Source organism: Dendrobium catenatum, unplaced genomic scaffold (assembly GCF_001605985.2).
Source record: "Dendrobium catenatum unplaced genomic scaffold, ASM160598v2 fragScaff_scaffold_370, whole genome shotgun sequence".
In the NCBI taxonomy this organism is placed as follows: domain Eukaryota; kingdom Viridiplantae; phylum Streptophyta; class Magnoliopsida; order Asparagales; family Orchidaceae; genus Dendrobium; species Dendrobium catenatum.
The window spans coordinates 4,308,577-4,321,252 of NW_021318832.1; the positions used below are offsets into that span (position 1 = coordinate 4,308,577).

The 12,676-nt window shown below is 34.4% G+C and overlaps 1 protein-coding gene across 5 annotated transcripts in view; it reads right to left on the reverse strand.

Annotated features, from left to right (window-relative positions):
- LOC110093908 (probable helicase MAGATAMA 3) overlaps positions 1–6,603 on the reverse strand; it is a 29,795-nt gene extending 23,192 nt beyond the window's left edge. The window contains exons 1-6 of one of the 5 annotated variants that reach the window (XM_028693830.1): positions 6,211–6,603; positions 6,008–6,143; positions 5,760–5,893; positions 5,350–5,547; positions 5,029–5,226; positions 4,850–4,885 (exon numbers count right to left, since the gene is read on the reverse strand). In XM_028693830.1, coding sequence (XP_028549663.1) covers positions 4,850–4,885; positions 5,029–5,226; positions 5,350–5,547; positions 5,760–5,893; positions 6,008–6,143; positions 6,211–6,321 — 813 coding nt within the window. In that variant the 5' untranslated portion in view covers positions 6,322–6,603. Of the gene's footprint in view, positions 1–4,849; positions 4,886–5,028; positions 5,227–5,349; positions 5,548–5,759; positions 5,913–6,007; positions 6,144–6,210 lie in introns of all 5 variants that reach the window. The other 4 variants (XM_028693834.1, XM_028693833.1, XM_028693831.1 and 1 more) reach the window with 4 other exon arrangements.
- Between the last annotated feature and the right edge of the window lie 6,073 nt (positions 6,604–12,676).

The following is a 12,676-nucleotide window of genomic DNA, read 5'->3' on the forward strand; positions in this document are numbered from 1 at the left end:
TTGATTTGAGCAAGCAATGAAAATTTTGCAAAAAAAAGCCAAAAATAATATAATGATAATATATGATTGTTATTATTATTATTATTATTATTATTATTATTATTATTATTATAAAATAAATCTTCCAAAAATCCCTCACATCACCAGTCCACATTGCCCCCTCTTCCAAGGTCATACCATCGCACGTTGCCCTAGTACCTCCAAACGATCTTGCTCGAACCTTTTTCCCTTCTCTTGCAACCTTCCTCACTCTCTCTTGTCACTCTCATTCCTCTCCTTCCCTCAAGAACAGACACGCCAAAATTTTGACCATCCAAGAAGGAAAAAGAACTAGTTGGCAGAACGGCCATCCAAGGAGCAAGTACTGGTTGCCGCAATAGCCTTCCAAAACTGCTTGCCGACACAGCCATCCAAGGAGCCACCGATTGGATGTCTCCCAGTCATCATCTACCCAGCCAAAACAGAATGCCTTAGCCAAAAAGAAAAAGGCATCCACGAACAGGACAGAGGAGCACAAGCAGCAGATAACCAAAGAACAGTACAGCTGACTAGAGAAAAATGCTTCAGCTTATCAATCTCAACAAAACTGAGGCAGCAAAAACAGTCAAAGCAAACCAAGTGAATAATCTCAATCATTCCCAGCCAGATAATAAAGATCTTACTCATACATAACTCACAAGCAGTGACCAAATCTCCACAGAATTCTTCCAAGAAGAAGCTTTAAGCCTTAAAGCTTCTCTAATTATGTGGCAAACAGTAGAGGAGCAATGAGAGATGTTAATAAATTTATGATTGTTGTGTTCTCTCCAAATAAAGTTAAGACTACATGCAGTAAGAAAGAAAAAGCTCCTGGAAACACTCTAAATCTGCTGCAACTCATCTATATAATCCAACAATTGCCTCAAATTCAATCTAAAGAGAAAAGAAGCAAAGCAAGGGAGAAGAGTAGTAATGATAGAATATGAAAAATCACATTCAAAGAACAAGTGACCATGAGATTCAACCGCAGAATAACAAAGAGCACAGATAGGATTTATTTGAATATTCCTTATTGCCAAAACATCAGCAGTTTTAAGTCCTTCAAGCATAGCAACTAGCAAGCCAAGTAAAACAGGAATATGTCATAGCATACCTCTTATGCCAAACAAACTTGAACCAATTAACTTCCTGTAAGCCTGTATAGTAGTGAGACATGAAAACTCTAAATTTGGGTTTATCCACTTCTCCCAGAAGATCACAGAAGTTACATTAAGATGTATATCAGTCTTAATGATGCAACTTTTAACCGTATTAGGAATATTCAGTGGAACATTGCAAGCAGAAAGGTGAATAAAGCTCTTAACAGTATGAGAGAGATATGTATTAATAAGACCAGGTTCCGACAATCGAGAAATTGGGAAACCTTTGCACCAAGGGTCCGAGAAATTGCTGTCAGGAGTAACTTTGAGGAGTATTTTGACTCTAATCTTCACGACAGTGGCACATATAAGTTTCCAATATTTACTAGATTTAGATCAAGGGCTTTTCCAAAGAGAAACATGCTTTTGAATAACCCAGCCAGCAAGTAAACATTGCTTATTAATAATACGCCAAATCAAGGAACAACAAAAACCATGATTTAAAGCACAGATGGATGGAATGCCAAGAACGCCAAAATGTTTAGGTTTACAAGTGTTATTCCAAGAGATGGTATTCAGCTTTTTGACTGCAGTGGAGTCACCATGAAATAGAAATCTTGAGCAAACTTTATCCAAAAACTTACAGCAGATTTTGGGAATAATGGAACCCCTAATCCAATAGGACAAAATGTTACAAATGTTGAACTTGATATATTGAATTCGCCCAGCAAAAGAAAGGAACTTGGCTTTCAACCTTCAAAAGATGCAGATATTTTCTGCAAGAGGGGAGAGAAATCTGCAATACAAAGTTTTTTAGGAGAAATGGGCAGACCAAAGTAGATCAATGGATTATGGGAAAAAGAGAGGTTAAGAAGATTTGCAATGAGAACAACATTGTGGAAGCTATTAGAGAAAATGATAGTGCTTTTAGAGTGAATGATATGCGATCCAGAGCAATTAGCAAAACAATCCAATATAAACTTTAGTTGTTCTGCATTAGAAAGAGAACCTTTTCCAAAGATAAGGAGATCATCAGCGTATAGAAGATGAGAGATGTTAGTGTTACCAATTTTAATGCCAGAAAAAGTGTAAGTAGTGATATTCCATCCATCATATGATAGAGCATCCGTGATGATACAAAAAGGTAGAGGGATAGGGTACACCCCTACCTTAAATCAAAAGTTGAGCTAAAGTAACCTTTTTTTAGGGAGCCATTGAAACAAATAGAGAAACAAACATCTTTCACACAACCTTAATCCAGAAAATGAAAACTTCAAGAAAGCCTTTCTATATCAACCTATTGAAAAGAAATTCTCTGCAGACTATATCAAATGCTTGGAAAATATCAAGTTTAGCACAAAAAAGCTTCATATTGTAGTTCTGGTTAAACTCCCCAAGCAATTCAGAGGCGAGGAGAATGTTTTCAGATGAGATATTGTTATTAATAAATCCAGCCTGGCTGGAGTGAATGATATGAGGCATAACAACCTTAATAGATTAGCCAAAATTTTAGCAATAATTTTATAAAAAACATTACAAGGGAAATAGGCCTATAATCTGACGTAGAGAAAGCATACCTCTGTTTAGGAATAAGAGTAATAGCCATGGCCTCAACGCTCCTAGGAATAGAACTAGTAAAAGAAATGTTTAGCAGCCAAACAAAGCCTTGGCCCAATAATATTCCAACCATGTTTGTAGAATTCAAAAGTGAGTCCATAAGGGCCTGGGTTAGAAGAGGAAGGAGCAGAAAAAATAATATCTTTAATTTCCTCATACGTAACTGGGGCAATCAGAGCAGGTGATAGGTTGGCAGGAATCTTATCGCCGGCAGAGATATGAGAAGAACCAGAAACCATAGGCTTAGGAGTGTTAAAGAGGTTCCATAAATACTCAATAAAAGCAGCAACAATCGAGGAGGGAGAGAGTCCCAGAAGAAGAGACAATTTCATTGCTCTTGTTAGCATTATTTCTAGATTTTAATTTGGCATACAAAAACCCCAAGCAATCCTGACCATTTGAGAGTCATGTGGCTTCAGACTTTGAATGATCCAAGATGCCCATGAGGAATAGCTAGAAGCTAGCTGCTGGGTAATATTTTTCAGAGAAGTATTTAGAGTACTCCATAGGATAATTCTGAACATCTAATAGACATTGATTCTGCTTTGATTTAAGCTCCACAATAGAATCAGAAAAATATTTAGAAGATTCCATTTCTTAGATTTGATAATCCCCTTGAGAACCTTCAGCATCGAATAGAAAGAATAGATAGGAGTGCCAAAAGGTCTAGATGCAAAAATATTAATCACTTCATTCCAAAATTCAAGCAATTCCAGCCAACAGTTTATGAATAGAAATATGTGGTTGTTGCAGATTGGAGGATTTCCAAACAAAAGAAGAGGGCAATGGTTCAAACATCTAGGGTCCTCAATTTTATCATAGGGAGCAGGGAAGTTTTCGAACCAGGAATCATTAACAAGAACTCTGTCCAACTTAATGTGAATGGGGTTGTCGCTCCTTTGATTAAACCAAATGTAAGGATGACCAACAGATGCCAGATAATGAACCGCAATAGTAAAAATCATGTTATTGAAGTCCCAAAGTTCACCATTGTTAATTATATTTCCACCAAATTTCTGAGAGCTAAATTTGCAGCAATTAAAATCTCCAATAATAACCCAAGGAAGGGAGATGCTTGAAGCCGGTAAAGAAATATCATTCCATAAAACAATCCTTTCAAAATATGAGTTGGCAGCATAAACCACAGAAAGAGCACAAATAATAGAAGAACCAGAGAACAAAATACCATGAATAAGCTGGTTAGAAGTAAAAGACGGATTAAAGGAAACTTTAGAAGCATTCCATTTTATCCAAATTTCAAAATGAATTACTTCAAGCCCATATTCTGATAAAATATGAAAACTCAATATATCACAAGATTCAAATTATTCAAGTGAAATCTTCTAAAAACATAAAGCAAAAAAAAAAAATCACCAACCCTCCACAAACATTTCTCTAGGAAGATAAGTTCAAGAACAACATCAGCTTACTAAAAGCAAATGTCTTGTTGAGTATACAATTCATTCTCAAATAGTCTCCCTAGTAACGACTTTGCACATGTCTCCAACTAGTGGTCTCACCATCAAATGATACCGCAGGTTAACAATTATGATGGAGACTCTCTAACAAAGTGGTTTAACCGTAAAATGGCTAGCAAGCACCATAATGCACGAGCACAAGAAGCGAGCATAGGGACGATCGGGGTGAATACACGAGCAAGAGCAGCAATTGTGGATGTTGTAGCTACAAGCAATAAGCTCAATAAGGGAGAAAGAGATGAATGAGAGGGAAAGAGGGAAGAGTGGTGACTGGCAAGAGCTCACTTTGCTTTGATATCATGTTAAAAATATATAAATTTTTTGTTGTATATTGTTGACTGAATACAAGTGTCTGTATATAAACTAATAAAGAAAACATAAAGGAGATGATAAATAGGACAATATCCTCAATTATGGGGATATATCCAGTAACAAACCATCTTTCCAGTTTGGCACTTTCCTATAATAACACCATCTTTTTGATGCAGCATGTACATAAGTGTTGTTAACATATTAATAGTGATGCATGTGCATGCAACAATAAAATTTTCTCATATGAAGATCACAACAAAAGAGTCACATGAAAAATGAAGAACCATAACCTTGAAGAAAATAAGTATAAAATCAAGCACAAACCTGTATCAGAACAAATGGTTTACGCAAAAGGCCTGCCTGCAATAGTGGATAAAGGTTATTTCAACTATATAGATGTGCAAAAAGCACAAAATATTAAGTGCTCTATGCTGATATAAATGAGTTTCTTTTATATATAATTTATTTTCTTGGAACCACTGCACGTTCTAGGACAAACTTACATTTATGGCATCTAATTGTGAACTGTTAAGGCAATCTTCAAGGTGATCCATGAGAGGTTTAGGAACATTCCAGGCCTGACCTTCAGAAACACTACAATATGACTTGTGGGAAGCAGACAAAATTAAATCCTTAAACGGAAGATGTGCAATAGAATGCATGGCTGTATATTCGCGCATGATAGTTGATAAACTGCAAATCTGAAATATGAAATCAACCATGAGCAATCTCCATCATCAAGATAAAACCAAAGGTATCAAAACGAAAATAAAATAAACTTCCAGGTTGGATTGTTTGCGTGCATGGATGCTTATTGCAGTTACCTTTAGAATCCAGACAAAACTTTCACCTGGTTTAGAACTCAAAAGCATCTTCAAAAGCCGTGGACTAGAGTCAGCTTTCATGCTATCCAATTGCTTTACCCCCCCACAGAAATAGGTTAGAACCGTAAGAGTTTCCTTACCACCTCGATGATCTACCAATGCAAAAGCATAAGGCTTTGGCGCTTCCCCCTCTTGAAACTAGAGAAAAGCAACCGCATGAACATTAAGTAATAAATGATTCATAAAACCATATAACACAAATTTTCTACCAGACACTGTCGTTTATCTAATCAATTTCTATTAAAAAGACGACTTACAAAAAATTTATGGCTCTAGTTAGACCCTTACTGCGGAATCATTAAATAACTAGATAAAATATGTCTCAATTCAAATAAAACCAAAAAATCAACCTTTTCCATTGAAAGAAGCAAAAGATCATTCTCAGACACGTCCTCTCGGAAATCATCTAGAACAGCCAGGGACAGTTTATGAAATTCATCAGATTCCTGGCAAGTAGCAACAGCACCTCTCTGCCAATCCGTAGCTGCCAAAAGCAATAAACCCTGATCATTAAAAAAAAAATAAAAACAAACAAAACAAAAAAAGGGTGGACAATCTCCTCCCAAAACCCTGAAACGCGAAGAAAGTAGCACCGAACCTTCTTCCTCATCCTTCCCTTGGACGATTTGGGCCTTCAGCTCTTCTAAAATTAGAGGCTCGAACACCCCAATGTATTCTTCCACACTGTCAAAAGTGCTCTTCACGTGCTTCAACCCCTCTCCGACATGCTTCTTCTGCAATAAAACAGAATGAATAGTACTAAACTAGAAAAAATAATCGAATGGAAGAACTATAAATTACCCCAGATTCTCTGAGGAGGCGGAGGTAGTCCCACCCGAGGACGATCTTCTGGAAGCGGGAGAGCTTCGAAATAGAAGAGGCGGAGACCGTCGCAGACCTTTCCACAGCCATTCAGTTTCCGTACTTCCTCGGTTCGTAGAGAGGCAAGCGTGCGGATGAAACAGCGGGAGATAAAGCACCGCTAAATTGCCGGGGAAATTTTCGCAGACTGAGAGAGTAATTGTGTGGTCAGTATTAACGTCAAAGTAGGTGATCTCTCTTCTTCTCTCTTTGTGGTTGCCTTGCACGTCTATCTCCCTGTTAGCTCTCTTTGCTGATCCTCCGGCGAGCTTTGAGGACGATGAGAGGTTGCCGGTGAAGGGGCGAGAGCGCGGCGACGGTTGGGAGGTGTGTTCCTTTTTTTTTTTTTAATATAAGTTATAAATGGGAAAAAAATGTGCTCCATCTTATTTTTAAGAATATACATCCATCATTTTATATTATTTTAATAATATATGTAATATCTATAGCACTTATAAATAACTTTAATATAAAATACATAAATCATATATTTCATTACAGTCATTAATATCATCCTCTAAATTTTGATATTTTATTTCTTGTCCATAAAATATTAAAATTTTAAGTGTTGATATATAAATAGCATTATATAAAATGATATATATATAACTTTTTTTAATATGTGTTTTTTAATATGTGTGAGACCCGATTATCCCAGATAATCTCATTTATTTTCAAATACTTATTTTAATCCTAAAATATATAAATGAGTGGGAATGTGTAAAGTCAAATATGTTTAATCTCATAATTTAACTTATTTGAACACAATTTCAAATATTGTTCTTCACATTTTTTTATAATCTTATTTGAACAATATTTGAATTGAGTTTGAATTTTATTCAAATTGAGTTTTGAACATATTCCAAACATTTCTTCCCTCTTGTTTTTTATAGATCAAGCTCCCATTAATGACTTTTACTAATGAGCTTCTATTGTGAACCATTTTTTCTCCTTCACATGGTGTAAGGATTGTTGACGTCTTACCCCCTTGTCTCTAATATCTCTCTCAATTTGCGTACCATTGGTCATGTTAGCACTATCCCCAGCCGAACTCATGTCCCAAAAACATACCAACTTAACAAGAGGTTTGTGCCATCAACCACATCCCTAAGTGAGACTTTGTAGTGAACACCTATGTCATGCCCTATAATCTAGTACGAGTAATTTCTTTCTTTTATCTTTTATTAAACAATAATCAGAGCAATCTAAGTTTGTTTTTTAGCAATAAAATCATATAACAACCGGAATAAATTTTATTGATCAAAATATCTATATGTATTTATATTCATTGACCTAAAAATTATATATAATACTCATTAATCATATAATTACAATTTAACATCATCAACCCTGAGTACAAAATAATGTTGCAAATTTGAACCCAAGTCTTATGATTTTGATTATGACAAACATTATTGGATTTATTATTATGTTATCTCTTGATAATTGAATTTATTGATGTTGACTCAAGAAAATTGGCATGAATGCATAAATCCCACTTTACAGCTGTAGGATTCTATTTCCCTAAAGTCAGATTGTAGTTAACCAGATTTTCCCTGAGGGTTGTGTTAGGGTTTAATTAGATATGGGGTCCTTACTTCCTATGAGCACAAGCACTCATAGTTAATTATCCCTTTTACTATGTAAGAGAGAACTCTCTATTAAGGATGAATAATTTTTAAGTGTTTAGTCTCAATTGTGGGGAAGATGGAGGTAAACCCGATCAAGATCCCATGGTTCCGTCATCCCGGGTATATCATATATTTCAGTCTACCAACACTAACAATAATTGACCGTAGTGTCCAGAGAATCTGATTAGCACCCATGGGTTGCCTCCTCTCAGGGACCTCGAATAGACTGAAGTGGTTAAATATGGATTTTAGTTTTATTTAATTTGGGTTGGGCTTATGACTTCCTTAGAAGTTGCTCGTTAATTTATTTAGTTTTGGGGCTTACAGCTCCAATTAGGAGTTGCCCGTGTGATTTTGATTTGGGTAGGGACTTATGGCTTTCGTAGAAAGTAACACGATATTTTTTATTTGGAATGGAGCTTACTGCTCTATTTATGAGTTGTCCAATGATGGGTCTTACAACCTAACTCTACAACGAGGCGTTCAGGGGATTTAAATTTGATTTTTTAGTTAGATTTGGATTTTAAGGTCATCGCAATCCATTTTAACAATTCTCCTAAACGTGTGTCTTACAGCTTTCGTAGAAAGTAGCCCGAGTATTTAGATTTTGATTGGGGTTTATGACTTTCTTAGAAAGTAACCCAAGTATTTAATTTAAATTATGATTTATGACTTTCGTAGAAAGTAGCATGTTAGTGGGTCTTACAACCTAATCTTATAGACTAGATTGCCCAAAAGTTTAAATTTGATTTGAATTTGATGCAAGTTATTTCTTGCTACAGTTGCTCTTTTCCTATTTTAGTAGTTCAGTCCTTTTTCCTTTAACGTTATTTTACTTCTTCTTCTTCTTTTTTGTGTGTAGCTTACCATAGCATATGTTCTTTTTTATTAGCGTTTATTAAATTTCAATGTTTAATTGATTTCATTCATTTGCCTTTTTAGGAGCTTGTACTACTTTGGAGCTTTGTTCCAGGGAACTAGAGAGTTTGTGTATGTTGAGTTTGAGTTTGAATTATTAGTTGAGTTTGTTATGAGAGTTGGTTTAGAGTTGTTTATTGGGTTTGAGTTGTTGTGTTGTTTGAATTTGAGCTTGGGTGTTTAGAGCATTTGCTTAAGTTTGTATTGTTTGGAGAGGGTTTGAAAGTTTTTGTTTAAGTTGAGAATTATTTGAGTTGTATTGTTTGAGTTATTTGAGTTTAGTTATTTTTGGAGAGTTTATTTTGAGAGTTAGTTAAGAGTTATTTTTAGATTTTTATTTTAACATTTGTCTAATTGAATTTTTTTTTTAAAGTTATGTTTGATTATTTTGATTAATTAGATCAATTAATGAATTCATTATTTTAATTAGTGAAAATTATGATATTGCTCTCCAATGACAATTGTTGACCTCGATTTTGTCCAGACTTGGGCATGATGGACTGAGTTGACCAAGTCAACCTTTGACTTGGTCAACCCAAGTCCTAATGGGGCAGTCTTTCGGCGTGCCCTCCCCACCGAGGGAAGTTGGGACGGCATTTTCCGTAATTTCTTTCCACCCAGATCAAAGATCTCTGGCACGAGGTCTTCGAAATTTAAACCATCATACCCAGATCAAAGATCGATGACGTATGGTCTTCAAAATTTAAAATCATCATACATGGATCAAAGATTGACGGTGTATGATCTTTAAAATTTATATGCATCTCTATTATTATTATTTTTGGGAAATCACCTAAAAAGTATTTTGTTTTATTGTATAATAATTTTAAATAAATATTATTAATTATTGTAAATATCTAATAATAAAAGATAGATTTTTTATGCTCTTAAAAAATTAATAAAAGCTCTCAAAAATAAATAAATAAAAATTTAAGAATGATATCATGTCTTTTCTTGCATTAAATGTCAATCATGTATAATATAAACAAGAGCAAGCATATAGCTTTATTGTGAAGCAAGCGGGATATGGATACTAATAAAATGGATAATTTTATTATGAAATGAAACAGAAAGATTCATTTCATAAAGAAACAAGAGTCCAGCGGAGGTTTCAGAGCAAAATTAAATTACTGAAATAGGATTTGGAGCAGTTCACGTGAAGAACAACGGGATTTCGGCGTGGGACTTGAGCCAAGGTTGTCGGAATAGATATAGCGGGAAGTCTGAAGCAAGAGGCCGGCAGTCAGTACGCCTTGTGGAGGCGAAGATGGTGTTCTAGCGTGCAGAGGCGGAGAGGGAGAGCTCTTTTGGAGAGGCGACGACGCGACGTGTCCGACAGTGTTCGCTTCTTCCTCTTTTTATTGATTGCATTGTCGAGCATATGCGTTGTTTCGTGAATAGATACGTCGACCACCTTTTTTTCCCTTTTTTCTGCAAGCTTCCTGATTATTTGTATACATTTTTTATAATTTTTTATATTTTTATTTTTTATATAAACAAAATATTTTATCTTAGTGACACCATAACTTCATTGAGTTGTGCCAATAGATGTTTTATTACCATTGGGCATGTAAGATCCCTAATATTTAAACTGAATTGTCACTTTTGACAATAAAATATCAAACATTTTTTTTATTATTATGGTATTCAAGATAACTCTAAATTCCTCATGGATGGTGTAGGAATTTGCATTCAGTCCTCATATTATTTTTTTCAAGTTTATCTTATCTATTGCTGCAAGCATGGTATTTTGCCACGAGCTTGTTAAACTATATATTTTTTTTTTATTTCAATATACTTCCTTCACTTTCATAGAGAATGTTTTTATTCAACATATGAAAGTTTCCAAGCTTCTTGTACCATTTCAGATATTTAACTATCATATTTATTATATAAACCAAATGAGCTTCATTATCAATTTAAGGTTCCTTACTTTGATTCCTCAAGAGCTTGTCTTTTAATTTTATGACTAAACTCATACTGTTAATTTAAACAAATAGAAAAACATTTTGAGCAAGATTCTGATTTTATTGCATCATTTTTTTAATATCATATATATTTCAAGCTTCGAAATTTGCTCCAAAAAGATACTAAATCTCATAGCTTCTTTCCTTTTTTTTTAGTCAACAATTGCATATCTATTTTTTCTTACTCACTAGCATTTCAGGTCTATTGTTCACTTGCAGCCTCGATCAGCTCAAAATTGGGTAAACTCTGATTAAAAGTATGTTTTTTAGTCTTTTTATACTTTTTATCTTTCTTGAGTTAATTTTGCACTTTGGTGGATCCTAAAACTAAGAAATCTTGCACACACACACACACACACACTCAGGGGGGTGAGTTAATGAGTTAAGATGAAATTAATTTTTTTAACTAATCATATAATAAGATTTACATCATAATGTACAATCAGTTAAACAAAAAATCCTTAATTAGGGCACTTGTGATAATTAAGATTGATTAAATTAATCATATTAGATAATCCATATTATATAGGACGATCGGTTATAATCATCAAAATAGTCGCCAATAATAATTTAGGAAATATTTTATAATTCAAAATTTTATTCTAATTGTATTGTACGATATGCATTGCATTGTACAATATATGACAATCATGCCTAAATTGATTATGTGATTAGGGGAACAATTATGATTAATTTATTCAATCAAATCGTACAGAACGATTGGTGATGATCATATTGTACGACATGAGCGATGCATGCGATGATAATTTAACATCACCTATCATCTAAGATGAAATGTCATTGTTTTTTAAATAACAATACAAGACAACCCCCTGATTTCGTACAGTACGAGTCGAGCTCTGCATGGGACAATAATTTATCGTCGCTTATCATGGACGATCATTACAAACTCTTAAACTGATCATACAGAACAATACATTTCATATTGTCTAAAAGGGTTACTTGTACAAATCATATTGGATGATTATCACAATCATCCTGGACGATCAGTCCATCTCTTTGAACTGATCGGATAGGGTCTATCTTTTCATATACCACTAACATAAGTACTTTAAACTAGTCATCACATGACTATCTTAGATCATATTGGACCATCAAGAGTCAACATATTAAAATTTAGGTCTTTTTAGAGGCTCTCTATTTAAACTATAAATTGGTCTTATGTCATAAGAATTTTTGTTTCGAAGTATCCTGAGAGGGAGCATAGAGAGGGAGTTAAGGAGTGCTTTGGGAGAAAAAGATGGAGAGCTATTTGTGAGAGAGGGAGTTAAGGTTACTCCAAACAAGGCTCTTCTATGTCTCCTTCAAGCTTTTGCCTTGATCCTTTGGTGGCTCTGAAGAGATATTCTACAACATTAGGTATTAGTTCTCTGCCATCTTCAGGAGGGAGAAAAAGATCTCAGGTTCTTATTGGTTGGAGTTTAAAAGGAGTTTTGAAAAGATTAATCTTCTTTGAGAAATTTGAAATTGACTTTGAATTTTAATTACAAAATCAAACAACCCATCAAAAAAGATATACTACCTCGATAGGTAGAAATAAAATTTCAAAATGTGGTCCAAATTTAGAATTGTAAATCTCATCTTGAATGTCATAACTAGATTTAGGAAAGAACCGCATACGACCCCAAAGGAGCCAAAGTGTTGTTTGATCGAATATCTAGCTACGATAATCCAAATGAGTGATCATTAGTCTCATATTCGAAGGTTGTCAACAAATGATATATCTCCCCGGAGGGAGAAAACATAACTCATTAACGATTATTCGAACATGACGATAATGATCATCATTGATTTTGATTTTTCCAAAGGAGATTAATTGAGTTTTTAAAACTAGTTTTTAAAATAATAAGTATGGTTCTAAATCTTCTA